Genomic DNA, 18,588 nt, shown 5'->3' with positions numbered 1-18,588 from the left:
ACCGCTAAGAAAATTCAGCTATTCAATTGGTTGATCGTATCACAGAGCCACATCAGGAAAAAAATTAATAAATGTCGAGTACGTACAAGCACAACATAAGCGAACAGCACTGTCAACAGACTGCTATGACGCTTTTGTTTGAAAACGTGTTCAAAACTTTATTTTCCCACGCTACGACCATGACCCATAATTTAAGAACCGCTGCCACAGGCACGATGGCCTGGCTTCGCGGGAACCACTTTGAGGACAACTGTATTACAGCTACAGTAGGGACAAGTTAAAATAATGAGCAGAGAACCCTGTTATCCATGAATAGAGAGTTCCATAATGATGCATAATGGATGAAAGACCAGGCAACCCTTTCACCTGAAAGCTGATGTTTGAACAGCAACTTAAGCAAGGAATAGTACAGGTTTCTGTAGCTAACATATTTTATAAGCATTTATACACTAACACACATCAGAATTAAATCAAAAGTTAGCTGAACTAACTACACGTGTGCCACAGCACGCAATGCAGACTCTGAAAACAGAAAACCACAATGAGAAAAGAAAAATCTCATACCAAATACAGTAATAACAATTACTTTAATTATACAAACCTTCTCGTAATTATGGCCGAAGTCAAAAGAGAATAAAATAACTCCAGTCTGAGCTACTGCAGCCTGGGGAAGAGCACAAAGTCAACTGACTTACGCTGCTTGATCGCTGAGAAGGGGCGACTGAAGCTGCCAGCAACAAAGCTCTAGTGCACAAACACGTGTAATTAGTGAGAGTGATACAGCGATTCTTTTAAATATCACCTATATTTTGTGTAAAAAAAACACAATAATTGCGAAAATCTATAGCACAAAAAGTAACATGTACCTATGTGAACAGGCTCTCCTGTCAGGTCAGTTGTTGAAAGTAAAATTGAGCTGACGTCTGTGAGCGCTGTCACTTTGTGCCCTCGGGGGCGGGCCATCACTGCGTCACAGGCTCTGCAAGCAGCTCCGATATATCGTATTCACGTTTCAGGTCTTTGGGAGGTAACTACCCATTCAGTTATGGTTACACTTCATACTTGAAAGGGAACAATGTGTTTACAAAACCATACGCAACATGTTGTTTAGACACAAGACTAACAAGCTGACAGAAATATATAGAGGAGGTGTGTCTTCTGAAAGGTCCAATATTTTTATTTTCAGAACAGAAAGGAGTTTAATACAAAATTGCTTGAATTATATGTAGATATTGAGAAACATCTTGTTATACAATATGAAAGTTGAATGTAAAATAGGTTTACACATTTTCTTTTCTTGGTCAAATATGGCAAATGATTAACATTAAACACAAACAAGGCTGCTACTACATCCTAAAGGAGTTGTATAGGAACTACTAAACGGCTCAACTGTCCTCAGCATCAGTAGATTTAAAATAGGCTCCTATTCTCCACATGTAGATAGAAAACAATGGGAACTCCTCTGACAGGAGCAGAGCTGTCCGCTCTAGTTTCTGTTGTAATTCCCTTTGCTCACAATGCTGTTCACTTCTGTATTCTTTCTTCTGACTCTGAAGTAGCTGCTCCAAGATCCAAAACAGGTAAAATGTATTCTCATAGCTGGACACATCAAAGTGTGGACAAGCTGACCTCTCACTCTGAAAAAAATCCACATGGGTAAAACAATTATAAAAGCGTTCTAGATTTGTGCTGGTTTTCGTTAACAGTACAGAAAGGTGAAATGCATGTTAAATATTTCAACTAAATAAACACAAAATGTCATGTCCACTTGCTTTGTGAGTAAACATACTAAAAACTTTAAAAAAAAAAAAAAAAAAAAATAAAATAATATATATATATATATATATATATATATATATATATATATATATATATATATATATATATATATATATATCAACATTGTAGCAGGAAGAGCCATTTAAAATGACCGATTTAGAGAAAAGAATTCAAGAGAATAAATATTATAGAGGTGCTCACATAAAAACGTTTCCAACCCTGCAATTCCCCAAATTATTATCTAATAATAAGATAATAAGTTATGTTTTAAAACATTGGTTTGTATTGGTTTCTTAGAGAGTTAAAAGGGTTAGGCATAGGACGACTGCTGTCATTACCAATAAGTCAATATGGGACAAAGTAAACAGCTATCTGAAGACCTTAGGCAGACATTTATTGTCATCAAGCTGGAGGATACAAGAAGATTTCCAAGCATTTGAGTATCCAAATTTCAACTATTGTTTGATTCGTGGTACTGTCACAATGCTCCCTTGGTCTGGAAGAAAGAAGGTTCAATAAGTGCGTTCCCTATTATATTTCCATATTGACAAAACAAGTTAATTGTCATTAAACTCGGACGTCCTGTAAAACATATGCGTGGATAACATTTTTTTTTTTTTAATGCGAATAGTCCATTTTAAAATATCAATAAAAGTGCCTAGGGTCTGCAAAAAAACACGAAGACATTTTTACCTTACTTTGGTGACTTATTTCTCTTAGTGTATGACACGTACTGACTTGTTTATTTTCTACATTTTGCCCAAGAGTGTTGGGAACTACAAATTAAAAGTGAAATGGTGCATTTGGCCGATTTACTTTTGCTGAACCAATACGCTGAAAACACGTAATCTATCCTTGCTGTAAAAACACTAAATTCTCAAACCTACAGAATGAATACAGATGGATTTGACAAAGAAAGTGTTCTACAATATGCCAGCAAGCCAGTATTAACAGAGAGCAATGTATATGATCTGTATAATGACTACTATAATTTTTTATAGAATAATGATGATTATTATTGAGCCCAAATCTGTGAAAAACAAATTGAGTTTACTGTTTGGGAAATCCCTGTGCTATTAATTGAAAACCTGAAAAGAGCAAGAATAAAAATTAAATATAATGTCCCAACAACGGTCACAATGTATACTGTACATAATCAGTGTTGCTCAGAGCTGGTTTAAAAAAGTCACTGATCTTGCTCTGAGTTTTTAATTGTCATAACTGCTCTTCATATTTAGACTGCCAGGCTAACAGAGTCTTAAATCTGCCTTCAGCTCATTTGTCACTGGTTTCAGTAACGACAATACAGTACTGTCCATTGGCTTGCACTATACTCTACTCAGTTTAACTGAAATAAATGATAACCGTCCACTTCTGTATAGATCAGATGATTTCTGTACTAACACATTTTAATAATGTACTGTATTAAACTGCACAGACTATCAAAACACAAATTATTGATACACAGATTAATGGGAATCTACTGCATTATAAACAATGATAATGTACATACACACACACACACACACACTGCTGTTCAAGTCTTAGACTCAGGCATTATGATCTACTATTATAACAACCTTAACTTGCATACAGAAGGAAAAACATTAAGTGAAGTAGCTTGCATCGCTTGATTTTCAAGGTGTGGTATCCAAAGCATAATGAACAAATACAGAGAAACATCATCTATAATTGACAAACCCAGGACTAGAAGACCCAAAAAGCTGTAAGAGCAATACTTGAAGATAATACCCTTAAGGAATAGAAAGAAGACAAGCTTTGAATTGACAATAGAACGGGTAGAAGGCCCCAACTGCCTGATCAAACCAGGATAACAACCATCTCAATTACTATTCTGAAACTTGAGATAGGAAGCTAGTATCTTTATCAGTTTGGTACTGAACAGTTAAGTGTGGAGCGTTTGTTGTTGAATTTTAATATTTACCTAGTGGGTCTATTAAATGACCAGATATCAATGAAGTGCACTGCAGAAGTTATTATAGCTAAAGACATTTATAGTACCATCACATCCAGCAATGTGGAATAAAAACTAAAAACTTTACACAGCAGTCTTATATACAGCTATGGCCAAAAGTTTTGCATCAACCTATATAATTAACTAATTTTGCTTCATAAAGTCGAATCAAACCTGCTGAATAATGTTACGTTAACATATTGAATTGCATGCAGCTTTGTAGTTTTCCATATGTTTCGAAATCTAACATCACATTCACATTTCTCTTGGTATGACAATCTCACACTTCTTGACAGGTCAGTGCATTTTCATAGTATATTGTATTGTACGGATCAGTCACCCAGTAGCCATTAGCAGTTGGGTATCAAACAGCGATCAGGCTGTCGACAATCGATCGATAGAAACCTCACTGACAGTCTCAGCTGCTATAGTATCTTAAAGTAGATGACCGCAGATCTGAAGAATCTTGAAACTCTGAGGTCTCTTGAAATTTGGCTTAAATGTAAAATGCATAACACACAGGGTGCAAGAGAACTACAATAAAATGCATATAGTGTTTTGGTATCCATTTACTTTTTGGTGGGGGGGGGGGGTTCCATTTTGTTTCCTACACAATTTAATCTTCCCCACTTACCAAACCGGGAGGGCTGCATATCCACAAATCCACTCCAAATAAAAACAATAAAAACTCACTGAGATGAGGCAGAAAGCTGGAAATAACAGAAGAAAAATTCTATAAAAAACAGTGCTGTATTTCTTTAAATCATCAAAAGTACACAGGAAGATGCAAGAAGCCAAATGGACAGGTTTTAGGATGACCTGTCCGTTTTTTTGTTGTAAAAAAACAACCAAAAAACCCCAGAAAAGACCAACTCTCATTGCGCTGCTCTTGTCTGTCTGTTCTGTTGGTTCTGAAGAGAACAGGGCTGTTGGTGGATATAATGTGTGCTATACCCTGAAAATCAAGCCACAATCTATTATTTTTGAGTAGCTGCTTCCCAACATATCCCACCCCACAAAAACAACTGTACAGAACACAAGACTACAAGTGTCTGTACTGTAATGCCCCACTTTGGGTCTATACAAGCAATATCAACATTAGTTTGCTCAATGAAAAGCATTTTCGGTAACTTGTAAGACTGTTCTTTTGAAAATGTAATACTTGTTGGGTCTATAGTACAGTGCTACCAATACTTTACAGTTCAAGAGAGTAAGATAGCAACATGGATCCACCACAGTAAAACACATTATTACATTTGTATCTGTGTAATAGATTTCATGTGATTCATCATAAACAGTGCAATCTACAGCCTTCTGCTGCCAGCTGGAAACATTTCCATTTGCAGATTGAAATGAAGTTGCTGCACACTGACGTTACAAATACTGGAATGCCAGTTTAGAATGCTGTGCAGGAGACTCCCCAGCTGTGCTGCATGGTCCCCAAAGACTGCTATACAAAATAATCCAAGTAAATAAATGACTCTTTACCCCCTAAAATGAATAATTAATACAAATTATACAACTGTCCCTTAGGAAAAGAAAGGAGTGAATAAACAAGAAAAATAAATGGGTTACTATTTGGTTAAAATACAAATCTACCCACAACGCCCACCCACCTCAAGTCAACTTAACAAGCCTGTTAAAGTTGCTATCAAATGAAGTGTTTATTGCAAATACTGAAAAAATGTTCTTTGTGTCTCCAACTGTACCAATGACTAGAGACCGTGACATGATGTCTGTACCAACGACCAGAGATCGTGACATGCTGCCTTGTACCAACGACCAGAGATCGTGACATGCTGTCTGTACCAACGACCAGAGACCGTGACATGCTGTCTGTACCAACGACCAGAGATCGTGACATGCTGTCTGTACCAACGACCAGAGACCGTGACATGCTGCCTTGTACCAACGACCAGAGATTGTGGCATGCTGTCTGTACCAACGACCAGAGATCGTGACATGCTGTCTGTACCAAGGACCAGAGACCTGGATATGCTGTCTGTACCAATGACCAGAGACTGTGACATGCTGTCTGTACCAATGACCAGAGAACTTGACATGCATTCGCATATCTGCTGCCTGGTAGTTGTAAACCATGGCTACGAATTCTGGGATGGACAATGGGCGATGTTGGTGTTCCCAGGCTTCCCATTGCTCCCTATCTCCGGCCCACAGCAGGTCGATCGAAATCGGAAGGGCCTCCATGAGGTTCACCTTAGGGTTCAGCAGGCAGTCCCATATCTCCTCTGAGGGTGTTGGATGCTCATGCTTCCCCCTGGTGCACGCAGGACGCTCCGTATCCCCCTTCATGGGCAGTGGACGCTAAAGCTCTTCCCTCGTTGGTGCTGGAGCTTGCAATGGCTTCTCTGCCTTCTTTCGAGGATGCCCACTCCTCCCTTTCTTCCTCTTCGAGACCGGCAATTCCACCTCCTTCCATGGAAGGGGTTGGTTGCGTGATATGTGCCCACCTCGCCAATGGCAAAGCACCACTCTTCCCCTTTTAAGCAGGCCAAGCAAACGTCCTGGTCCATCTGGACCACTGGTATGGCCTTCAGGCGGATCCATTCCTCTGCGGGCTCCACCTCACCCCGATTGAAAGCCTTCACAGGGTCACACGTCCGGGAGGTGTCCATACTCAAAAGAGATGAGGCACCATGGAGCCCCTCCTTTTTTCAACTCCCTCTGATGCGCATGTCACCTCTTCATATATTTATCCACCACCTCCATTCTTTTTTTCTTCATCTTCAAAAAATAAAAAATAAATCCTCTTCAAACTGTGTATCCACAGTACCGTTCCTGACCTGAGTCTGTGGAAGCGTTGTATCCATATTTGACCAGGCTGGCTGGTGTCAGACCCGGACAGCAGACAGTACTGGGGTAAATGAAAGCGCTGATGCGCACGTATAATAATAAATAAACAAAAGTTTTGAACAAATGAAAACACTTTCCAAAACAAAAAGGCACAATGGCAAAACAATTTGATTTCAATGAAAAACAATGAGTTCAATAAAAAAATTTAAATAAATAACAACAACAATAATAATGCTGCCTATATTTTTAATTTTTTAAAAAGTCTGTTTTCTCTCTACACTTACACATGTCTTTTTATTGAGAATTGCTTTTGATTCTTCCTTAAATTAGAACCTTAGTTTTGTTTTTCAGAAGCAACCTGTTTTGGACTCTTCATTTGGACTCGTTTTGGCTTACTTATTGGAGTCTGGATTTTGAAATCATTTTACATAGCATTTTGAGTTGGTGCATTTGCACCGTGGTTAATTAATTGTATTTTTTCGTTTTTAACAGACCATGTTTTCCTGTTTTCACAGCTATGGTATGTTGTGACCCTATCTCAAATGGAGGTATGCTGTAGACTAGATTATTTGGAAAGTGGTAAGTGGCCTAAAATTTGAAAACCACTGTCCTACAGCATTAATGTGGGTTTATCACCTTTTAAAAGTTACCTTTAAAAGAAGTGTCTTCTGTCTTTCTTCACAGTACCTCTTCTCCTTTTCTCATTCAGCCTTTAAATAACTTTGAGCCAGTACAATCTGTACAAATCAATAGGAGCTTCCATTTTTCCTTCTCAATCTCGTCCTTATTGTTTTGACAGCTGGCACCGAATTAGCCTCTTTGTGATGGATGCTCGATGTCTGCACATTCAGTTTTTTATTTTTAAGTAGGGTGGTCAAACGAAATTTTAGATTTCAACAATAAAAATAAAAGAAACAACTTTTGTAATTAGTTTTATTCTGACCTAAACATATATGAAAAAAAAAAAAAATTTAATATATAAAAAGGCTTTTATGCCTACCAAATTTAGCTTCTCTTTCTGACAGTGTCCATTTTTTTTTTTTTTTTTTTTTTTTACAAGCCCTGCCTACTTTAAGCTTTCTTTATTAAAATTTGTAATGCATTTGTACAGAAATAATAACATTTAAAAGAAAACAAATATAATCCTAGTTAGATGACTGCGTTAAACTGGAGTGTTGATGTTTTATACGTTTAAACTGTCATCTTAAAAACAGCGCTTCCTAATATGGTCAAAGGATGCAGAGGGGCGGCACCGACAAAAATGTAGCTTGGTCATTTTTAAAGTCACGTGATCTCTTAAACAAGCACATCGAAACCAAACTATTAATGGCTTTTACAAAAGAGAATATTTTATATGTTACTTTGTTTCAATTTATTTGTTAATTTTTCTAACAATAAATGAAAACAAAAGATAATTTATATATATATATATATATCTCACAAGAATAAAAATGAAAAGGTTGTAATAGTTACGATTTTACAGTAATATTTCTTCCCGTCTCACAACCCAGGGCCAATCCCACAATTCTTTTTTTTTCTACTCTCCTCCTCTTCCGCGAATAACACTGCTATTAAAGCAGCAGCAGCAGCCTTCCTTCATTGCATCGTGACAAAAATGTGCATTATTTTGGTTGGCATTACGTTGTTACCTGTATGTTGTCAGCTTGTTGACCGCATGCTTATCTCTTGTGTGACTGCCTCAAAATGCAAGGCAACACGTGTGTTCCTCTTGTTGCCGTCAACAAAAGTCACACGCGCATTCTTGGTTATGCAAAGCAATTTAGTATGCTCTCCAACAATGCTGCACTTTAAAATCACAGCATACAAGGTAAGCAAAACCGAAACTCAAAATACTGAAATGCAGCACCTCATAATAAAAGGTACCTCTATTGGTGTGGTGTGTGAAGCCTGACTTAGTTTGAATCTTTTTAGTTCACAGGGAGTGAGCTGGGGGTGTAAGGATAGGGCATAAGAAGCAGAAGGAAGCGGTAAGTAGGACAGTGTCGACTAGAAAGGACCGGACCTAGGATAGAAGAGTGGACGAGGCCCACTCTAGTAGCAGACCAGCAAAGCTGGACATGGAAGCTAGGATAGAAGGTGGTCACTGACTGAGGGCGGCGATGCTGACAACCCAGGGGCAAAGGACCCAGCAACCGAAAACACATACGAGGGTCATGACTCGGGGAGCAGCCCCTTGGGAGGGACGGTCCCGGAAGACCGGGACATGAAAGGAGATAGAGAGGGAGAGGTACCCAGCATCTGAGACTTCTGTAAAGGGGTGCTCGTTAGACCCCCAATTGGCTGAGACTTCAAGCTGCCTGGGACCTGAAATAAGAACAAGGCATAGAGGTTAGTATGGGACTCGAGCACAGAGTAGCCACGTCCCGAATTGAGGCAGAGTATAGAACAGAGCCTTCAGTGAGGCAAGATAAGCGCAGGAGCTGCGAAAGGACAGAGTGTGGCCGGGGGTCCACTCTGACTCACATGGTGAGAACCCCCCTGAATTCAAAGGGAGGCTGATGCCTAGCCCTGAGGTTGGGGAAGTGAGACTCACTTGCCCCCCCCAAAGGATGGACCCCCGGCTCCTCACAAAATCTCCCACACCGTGAGACGAACAAAAGGCAGCACATGCCAGCGCCTAACAAACAAAAGACCAGAAGGACAAACGAGACAAACAGGAGGATGGTCAGTAATTTAGTAGGATGTGACTATGTGTATACCTTCTGCTCAGTGGAGAGGAAAAACCCCTTGAGGCTGATTAGGGGAAAACCTGTAGTGGCCCCGGCAGACAGGTAGCCCCCACTCCGGGCATGCTAGCAATTTTAGAAGGAGCAGCAACTATATCAGGGAAGGATGAATGAATGAAGGAATCCACTGCAGAGGAGGACCAGCTCCCCCACATTCGTGATCAGGCTGGGGGGTGGGGGGGGGGGGGGGGTGGGGGTGGGGTGTGGGGTGGAAGAGAGCTCCTTTCCCTGTCCGGACGAGACCTCGCTCTGGAGGGCTCTCCTGGAGGACGAGGGAGGCTGCTCGGAGGTCCCTCAGAGGAGGGAGGGCTTCGGTCGCTCGGAGGCGGAGGGTGGAGGAAAGGAGGGAGGCCTTCTCTTGAGGCGAGGGTGGAGAGGAGGGAACTCCGATGCGAGGAAGGGCTCCCTCCCTCCCTCGCCCTCCTCCGTCCCTCTGGAGGAGAGGGTGGAGTTGAGGCGGGAGGCCTGCTCAGAGGAGAGGGTGGAGTCGAGCTGGAAGGCCTGCTCACAAGGCGATGGTGGAGAGGAAGGAGGCTTGCTCGGAGGCAAGGTGTAGGAATGGAGGGAGGTCTGCTCGGCAGAGAGGGTGGAGGCGAGTGATGATAGGAGTGAGAGGAATCAATGAACAGAGGGTCTGAGGAGGGGGGTGAGGGGTTCCTGCTGGGGAGATACCTTGAAAGGGGGATAGGGGACTTGATACTTGACGGGTGAGTGGACCGACCACGCTGAATGGATCCATCTTAGAGGTATGCAGCCAAGTGATGGAGTAAGCATGGAAGGCGGCCGAGAGGCAGCTGATCTCCATGGGTAAATCCTTGTAGGGGGAGATGCAGCTTTTCTGAAGAGTGGAAATTAGCAAATTGAGAATGTATGTTGATACAGACAGACAGGAAGGTGAGGCCGGGGAAAAGCCCTTAAAAATCCCACAGAGGGTCAGGCGGAATGCTGGTATGGAGAGACTGGAGGGAGATGGAGAGACTCCCTAGCACGGATGATGAGAGCCAGGATCCGGTTTTGATTGAAGGGCTATGATTATTCGATTCTGGGTGCAGAAGGTTGAAGACACTGAGCAGGCTGTAGAATAGGAGCTCTTGAACAAGGTGGAAGGCTGCAGACAGGTAATGCTGAGCAGATTGAAGGAGGTTACTGAGAGTAAGATTCAGTCAAATAGCATCTGGAGAAGCTGAGGATTCCGGATGGGGGTTGTGGAAGCAAATGGGACCAACTGACTGAACTTGGATACCAAAAGTACAGGCAGAAGGAGAGCTGGAACTGAGGGCTGAGGTGGCAGCTGGACTGAACGAACATATGAATCGGCTACTGGGGAAGCGCGGTGCCTTTGCGCCCCATATTCTAGAAATGAGGGCACACAGAGATGAGATGCCGCCTTTCTATGTGTTAGTTAATACAGGATCGATCAGCGGTTTGCTACTATCATGTCTGCTTGAAATGGAAAAGGTAAACTCACATTCAGAGATTTGGGTTTCGCAACGCCAGTTATTCTCTTAATAGTGGAAATCCTTAGCTCATAATCAAGACAGATTTCCAGTCTTGTACCACGTCTCACACCAAGTATTAATGCTGTAACATTTGAGCGGATGAGCAGAGATATGAATAGGATTGCTGAGGAAGCGCCCTGAATTTTGATTAGATGGGGATTAGCGTTAGCCTTGATTGTGAGAGTGCTGCCACGAACTTCGTATTGGAGGAAGGCTGGAGCATTGTAGGCTCTGGAGAAGTGCGGTTGCAGATTTAAACAGTAAACTAGAACGACTTTTGCATGCTGCAGTAGTGAGCTGATCTGAAGAGGGAGTGGAGATCTGCTGTAGTGAGGAGCGATTAACAGTAGAGGGCGGGATCCGCTGAACAGAGCAGAGGTCTGAGGAATAAAACAATGGAGTGCTGTCAGTAGTGTGAAGAGGCCCAGCTGTAGACAGCAGTAGAGATCTGCAATAGAGAATGGAGGACTACCATCAGTAGAGTGCGGTGGTCTGCTGCATAGAGTAGGGATCTGCTGAATGCAGTAGATATTGATCTTTCAGTGTTAAGGCAGATTTAGATGGAGCCAGAGACAGAGCTGCTTTTGGGAGAGATGAAGAACACAGAGACTTAAGACCGCTGCAGAACCGAGAGGATGACGAATGCGTTGCTCCGAGGCGTCTGCAAAACCTATTGATTGGTTGGGAGCAGTTTATTGTCTATTGGGCGTAGGAGGACATTGACTGGAACGTTGATAATCATAGGACATGGTTCCGTGACTGACTGACAGCTCACGTTGATGAAATTATGACTTTGAAGGTTGAATAAGGTGTCTTGATGAAGCTGGTCGGATTGGAGGAACAGCGCCAGATGAGGAAACACGACTCTGGGAACAGGAATAAGTCGCAGGAATGGATGTGTGCTGCAGGGAAGCAGGACGTTACTATGATGGTAGATACTGAGCATCTCGAAAACAGCTGAGTAAGGTTGCTTCATGACCAGGTCCTTGAAGAGGGGAAGAGTTGAAACTGGAGAATGTCAGTTGCTACAAAAGGTTGAGGAGGGGGACTCCTGAGAATCCCTCGGTGACAACAAACTGCAGGAATATATAGAAAAACTTGAGCGTGCGAGCTTCAGTGATAGCAAACCAGCTTAAAGACTGTATAAAATTTGTGGTGTTATACTGCCATCTAGTGGTTATGATTGGAATTAACCATTAGCTTGAGTGAAGCCGGGTAGAATATATTTGGTTATTGTGATTAAAATCCTTGTCGGTGTAGAACAACAATTGCGTATTCTTTTAGATTTGAATATCTTCATTACATGTTTTAGGACAGTTAGTCATGTATATAAATATGTTAACATAGTATTTAGATGTCACAGTTTGGCCAGTTGAATTCGGCAGTCGCTCAATGAGGGCGTTGCCGTGGTAGCCATGGACTGAGAGGCTCCGGTGGAAAAGTTGCAGAACAGCAGTGTTGTTGGAGCATGTTGTGACCAGTCAAAAGCACAAACCGCCAGGTTGCAATGGAGTATGAAATTAAATGGAGAGGTCTTTAAAACGCTGAACGTAGCTAACAGAAATCCTGGGCAGGATCTTCTGAAGGAACGGTAAATTGTGCTGGCTCTGGGAGCGGAGGAGGGGTGCTTGATTGCAAGCAAAGAGTAAAGAAAGATTCAGCTGACAGATCTTTGTGGTGGATTAAAATAGAGGAGTTATGGCAAGGCAAACGCTGATGACGGGAATGTTGATGTCCTGTTGAAGGAGCTTTTGTGGTTTTAGTGGAGGGCCAGTCTGTCTAATAAAGACGCGGACAAGTTGAGTAATGAATCTGCGGTTTGGATGGTGCTGTTGCTGGGCTGGAGGCTGGACGGAGAAGGAAAGACTAATGCTGGAGCTCCTGTAGCCGAATGAAGAAGCTGAACGATGAGAAGCACCACCAGAGCAGGTAGGAAAATATTTGATAATATCTTGGTAGTGCTGCGCAGAGAATTGACCTCCAGTGAAAGGCAACGAAGTGTAGATTAGTGCTGAAGCACGAAAAGACGGTGTCTGAGCATTTACTACAAAAACGAAACGCTAGACAACGAAAGTGCAAGTGATCAGGGCTTAAATAGAAAATAGGTACTAACTGACAGGAAATTGGAAGCCCCCTGCTGCACGCCCTGAACTACGCAGGCTAACATTTAAATTATTATTTTTGTTTTGCCATGTGTCATGCACAAAAATTAGACAGGCTCAGTTTTGGCACGTATGTTTGGACTGAATTACATTTTCTTTATTTGATTTCATGAAGCAAAAATTATTATTAATCACTAATTGATTGTATTCATTGTCTAATAATCCTAAACGTGATATTCTATTTGGAAGTGTGTTTTGTGGGGTGGTGAGGGGGCAAGAAGATTTTTAAGACAAGTAAATTTTTCTAGCATAATTGCACACCCCGCAATACGCTGTCTTGTATTACACAAGCTTAATGACATCTCCATTGGCAAGCCATGCTTTTACTAACACCAGATGTCTATTTTATAATGAAAACACATATTTGCTACAAAAGTAAGTACCTAATGGAAGTGCAAAATGTATGGAATTATTTTCTTAGCTACAATTACTTAAAGTAGAAAATGTGTTGTATTTCCATTACATATCTTTCTTTCCAAAGTACAGTATTTACATAATAGGTCAACAAATGTTTATCGAAGCATTATGCTCTGTTCAAAATAAACTGTTTACATCTTTCAATTACCTACAGACACAATTTCACTACAGCAATTTCCATTTCAGTCTCATTGGAACATGTTTTAACACACAGTACTTGTACTCCTTTCTGTATCAACCTGACAAAGGACTTCATCGAACAATGTCAAATTCATAGCATGGCAGGAATACCAACGCCCTGTTCAAGTGTCTTTCAAAAGTGGCACAGAAACAGTGAGCTTTGATCTCAGAATTATCTGTCGACTGACTAGGAATTTCCTTTTTCTCATTTTACAAATCTGTGCAACGGATACACTTCTTGTCTTTACAAAAACAACCCAGGTCTGTTAACTTTAGTAAAGCAAGTAGGAGGCTTGTTAATATTCTGTACGTTGGATTCAACTGCTTGAAACATGGATTACACTGAAATATACTGGACTATATCCCACTCTCACACACTCACTGGGGCACTCAAGGGCATCTTCCCCTTGGTGTTTTGCCTGCATGACTGCACGATTGTTGATCTATATTCCTGCAGCTCAGTATGACAAATGTACTTGAGATAAATAGTTTAAATATTATCATGGCTCATTTCAATAAAAAAGCATCATCCTCGTTTGGTTACCTCTGGCTGAGGTACTGTGTACTGGGCATGTAGTCACCCTTTCTGTTCCTGATGCAATCTGAGAATTGAAATGTCTTTTTGGCCTAAGAATTCTGATTGATAGTCATCATGAAATACACTTCTTGCAATGCTGGATAACTGTTGTGGACAAAATAGAATTACTGAATAAAGTATTTTGAGTTTTATTATGCACTATACAAACTGTGTTGCAGTGGTTAAACGAGCACAACAGTTTAGCTGCATTGGTACCGAAAGTCATTAGCGAAGCACACGTTACACAGGCTGGATTAGTACTGGCTGCAGCAGGGAGCTTGCTGTGGCAGGAGACCGGTAAAGAAAGTTTAGGGAACCAGCCTCTTGTTCCCGACTCTGATAGCTTGCTGCATTTACAGCTTGTCTTAAGTATGCAGAATGGAAATGCTGTGCGCTGGACGATACATCTGCAGCCTCTTACTTCCAGACAGCCTATTCAGATCAGCAGGACACCACTTGTGGTGGTTTGCTGGAGTGATTTCTAATGATCTACTGTAGCCTGCATTCCAGCCTGTGGTTTGTTTAGAAGTCTAATTTAAATTACAGATTAACCTCAAGGTAATCTGTTGTTGTTCAGTGGGGTGAACCAGCTTCATTACAGTTTCACACTCTACCTTGTTTGTTTATTTTTCTTATATTTTTAAAATCACTGTAAATGGTTTGAACAGGCACCACATTATACTGTTTGTAATGTTTTGTTGAGGGGGTCTGTCAGCTGATCTGATATCAGTGTGGTCTTCATAAAGTAAATACACATCTACACCAGCAAAAGGCAATGTAATACAGCAAGTCCATTCCAAATAGCACAGAAAAAGACTTACTAAAGCTTCTGAACATGCGCAATGCTTGTGCCACTGTAATCTACAAGAACAACTGTTAATGTTACAAAGCTAGAAAATAAAGTATGCTGTTGATATCCATAATCAAATTCAGAATGCTACAGTGAACATGGAACCTGGCTGTTTGTACAAACTTGTTTTATTTTTTATTATTATACTGTCAGATAATATCAATGTTGTAAGCCTTTTGAAACACCTGCATATGTTGCCCTGACCTTGCAGCTCTGCGGCTTGGCACGTGGCCCAAAATACACCCATGTTGGAGTGACTGGCTTTTCATAACTGAGTTCAGCTGTGATGATAACACTTGTTTTCGCATCAGAAAGCAGTTTTAAGCCTGTATAAACCATAAATCAATCCAATTAAAACTGGTTCTAAAACAACTTTTGTTAAAAACGACACACTATAACTTTATGCAAGTGTCACAGAATGCATAATAACACACTATACAAATGGCACATGTAGGCTTTTCCTGATCAACACGCCCCCTGTGCGGCAGCAGTGTACACATTGTTCTATTCCAGTTAAACTGCACAAGCTCTTCCTGTTTCATTAGCCTTTTGTTCCTTTCCATTATGAAACCCCTTGCTTATGCCCCTTTAAATGGTAAAGAATTCATTGAAACTGTCAGCAAACATTGTGTGATTTTACTGTGTTTAATGGAAGTTCTGAATCAAAGCAGGATTAACAAACTCTTAAAATCAAGCTCTGTACATAGCTGGTGCACATCAGCAGTTTGCAATCACCAGCCTTGTAGTTCAACCTTGTGATGCGTGGGTATAGCACTTTGCTGCCTATGAGAATTTAGCAAAACTGTTAAATGCAACTTCTTGCTATCTGGGTTTCTGCTGATCATGGTGAAGAAGAAATGCAGCTGTTAACTGTTAATGTGTTTTGTCTCACACCATGCATCATGCTAGGGAAATAAGACCAAATTTGGTCAAGGAAATTCCGTAAGCGAGCTGTATATCTGTGCTATACAAAGTCATTTTTCTACACTGATGCAAGCTCAGAAGCTAATATCTCTAAGTCATGTTGCTCAGTAAACCAGCCTTTTTGATGCCTTGAGAGCTGAGACATACCATCTCTACCAGGGCAGCTGAGAATACCATCAGCTGAGGCCTGTGCCTGCAATTACTGTTGCATTACCTTTGATATACAGAATAAAGCGATTTTGATTGAAACCACATGAAGACTGGCTTATCATTTTTATGATATTTTATGATTTCAGAGAATGCATAAGTATAAAAAAAAATATATAGGCTTTAATTTACCGGTACACTTTTACGCAAATGATTTGTTAAAAAAAAAAAAAAAAAAAATGTTGTTGATATCTATGCAATTTGTCAGCAGAAGGGAATATTAAAAAACAACAATAATAACAACAAAATAAAATTCCTATTTGTGGCACAAATCCCTGAACAGTAGAATGAATATATCAATGTATGATTCTGTAACATATGTGCTTTCTATTATTGGTTTTGTTTTATTCTTTGAATATAAAAAAAAAAAAGGTTTAGTTTATTTGCTTTGTGCCCACAGGTACATCTCAACAGTGCAGTACAAACACAAAGAGAGACATTTACTAAGATAAAAATAACAACACAAATGCTTTTAAAAAAGACCAAATTTCCATTGGGCTTATCTGTTTATTTATTTTTTTTAGATTATATTGATTTTTTGGCATTACATGCAGGCCAGCCACTATAAGATCGTTACCTTTATTAAAAATGCGCACGGATGAATCTACCGATTAATCAACTAATTTAACTACCCATAAATTAACCAATCAAAAAGTTGAATCGAGTGTACATAGTGTTTTTTTTGTAGTTAAGTCTTTGCAATGTGAAAATGGTATTTGCTTATTTAGTTTTCTTTGTTTAGAGAACACTAACCAGGACTGTCAGTATACACCAGAATGTAATCTTAATAGGCTTGCTACATTTCAATTTTAAATCAGTAAAATGTTAAATGTTGACTTCCCAAGTTTGAATAAATATACTGTAAACACTGGTAAAACCACCAACTATTTTTTCTTACCAAAATAATAATTTCAAAATCCTCTCTAGTTTGTGTAGTTTTTATATGTGCTGTCTGTCCCGCCTCCGTTCCTCTCTGAATGGCTAGGGGTCGCCGTCAGTCAACTCAGTGGCTAGTGTAGTTTCACCATCAGTTATTTTATCCTGTTCTGACAGATCTCATTGACTGAAGCAGCGCTAGAATGCTCTCATTCGTTTAAATGACTGTCAATCATCAAACCTGCACTGATTGTGCACTTTCATTTGCCAGCTACAGTGCCTGTCATTCAAAGTGCCTACTTTGAAATTAGCGGGTTAAGGTGTAGGTAAGCTTTTGCTATTGTAGGTATGGTGACAGTTACTAGTTTGATTTGAAGGTGGGGCGCAAGAGGAAAACACTTAATGAGTATTGCGCACAATCCCCTGAACGACGGCTGAAGTCTCCGTGTCGGGACGAAGCGAGCCCGTCTGCCTTACTTTCAGTGACTCCAGCTGAGCTGAAGCAGGAGAGGAGTGGAGCTCAGACTATGGATAAGAAGTGTAGTTTAGTTCTCTTCAGCTATCCAATGTTTTGTTCTGTGCACATTATTTTTACTTGTAAATCTCTGCTATAAAAGTCTATAATACACTTTTATATTGCGTTTTCTTTGGCTTATTTGAAACCATTTTTAAATTTGTGTAGGTACTTTAGCTTTACAAGGTATAGCGCCACTGTGACCAAACGTTATTTCAACTAGAATATTGGGAACCATGGTTTTGTTGCATGTTGAATATGACAAGGGGGTTTCGCTAAATTGGACGATTTCACCCATTCTCTGCTCCAAATGAAAAAAAATACTGTAAATTTTTCCAAAAAATAAATGCCGGTGTTAATCAGATTTGGCAAAAAAATAAAAAATTGAATAGTAGCAAGCCTAAAGCGTGTGTGTGTGTGTGTGTGTGTGTAGATATGGTTTAAATGCACACACCTTCGTAGCATTTAAACGTTCACAAAATTTACCAAAAGCATATCCCTAGTGCTTAGTCAGTTAAATAAAGCTATTTATTGCTATTACAGCAACATGTACTTTCAGTATATTGCAGAAACACAACAGACTGTTTCCCCAAGAAAAGTATGTGTGTATACATACTCAATTACTTGGAACATGGCTTTCGTAAAAATAAAACGATATATTAATGCTGTAAAATAAATAAATAAATAAACTTACCCCTGTGGCAACGGCAGGGTCTTCACAATACAATATGCAATACAATGTGATACATTTCAGACAGTAAACTAACTGAAAAGCATCAAAAATTCAGAGTTCTGTGCTGGGACAGCACTGCTGTCACCCGAGACTCCACGTCTGCTGCATTTGAGAAGGCAGAATGTTGTAGAGTCTATTGAATCTGTCATAAACTGAGCTGCCAGAAGAAGGGGTGTACAATGTTCTAATTTGGCCTGTGGATCACACAAGTGTGCAGCACTCTGTAAATTAATGTTAATTTTAATGACTTTGAATATATATTTCTCAGGTGTTATAAACGGCATGATTTTGCTCAAAAGTAGCCATAACCTAATTTCTAAAATGTTCCATTATC

General features: G+C 40.3%; 1 protein-coding gene across 1 annotated transcript in view; it reads right to left on the bottom strand.

The window, feature by feature from the left end:
* Window positions 1-1,186: 1,186 nt before the first annotated feature.
* Window positions 1,187-18,588, bottom strand: part of mei4 (meiosis-specific, MEI4 homolog (S. cerevisiae)) — a 42,820-nt gene continuing 25,418 nt past the window's right edge. The window contains exon 5 of the mRNA XM_041249377.1: window positions 1,187-1,637. Coding sequence (XP_041105311.1) covers window positions 1,386-1,637 — 252 coding nt within the window. The 3' untranslated portion in view covers window positions 1,187-1,385. The remainder of the gene's footprint in view (window positions 1,638-18,588) is intronic.

Source organism: Polyodon spathula, chromosome 5 (assembly GCF_017654505.1).
Source record: "Polyodon spathula isolate WHYD16114869_AA chromosome 5, ASM1765450v1, whole genome shotgun sequence".
In the NCBI taxonomy this organism is placed as follows: Eukaryota; Metazoa; Chordata; class Actinopteri; order Acipenseriformes; family Polyodontidae; genus Polyodon; species Polyodon spathula.
This window is presented reverse-complemented; position numbering and strand designations above follow the sequence as displayed.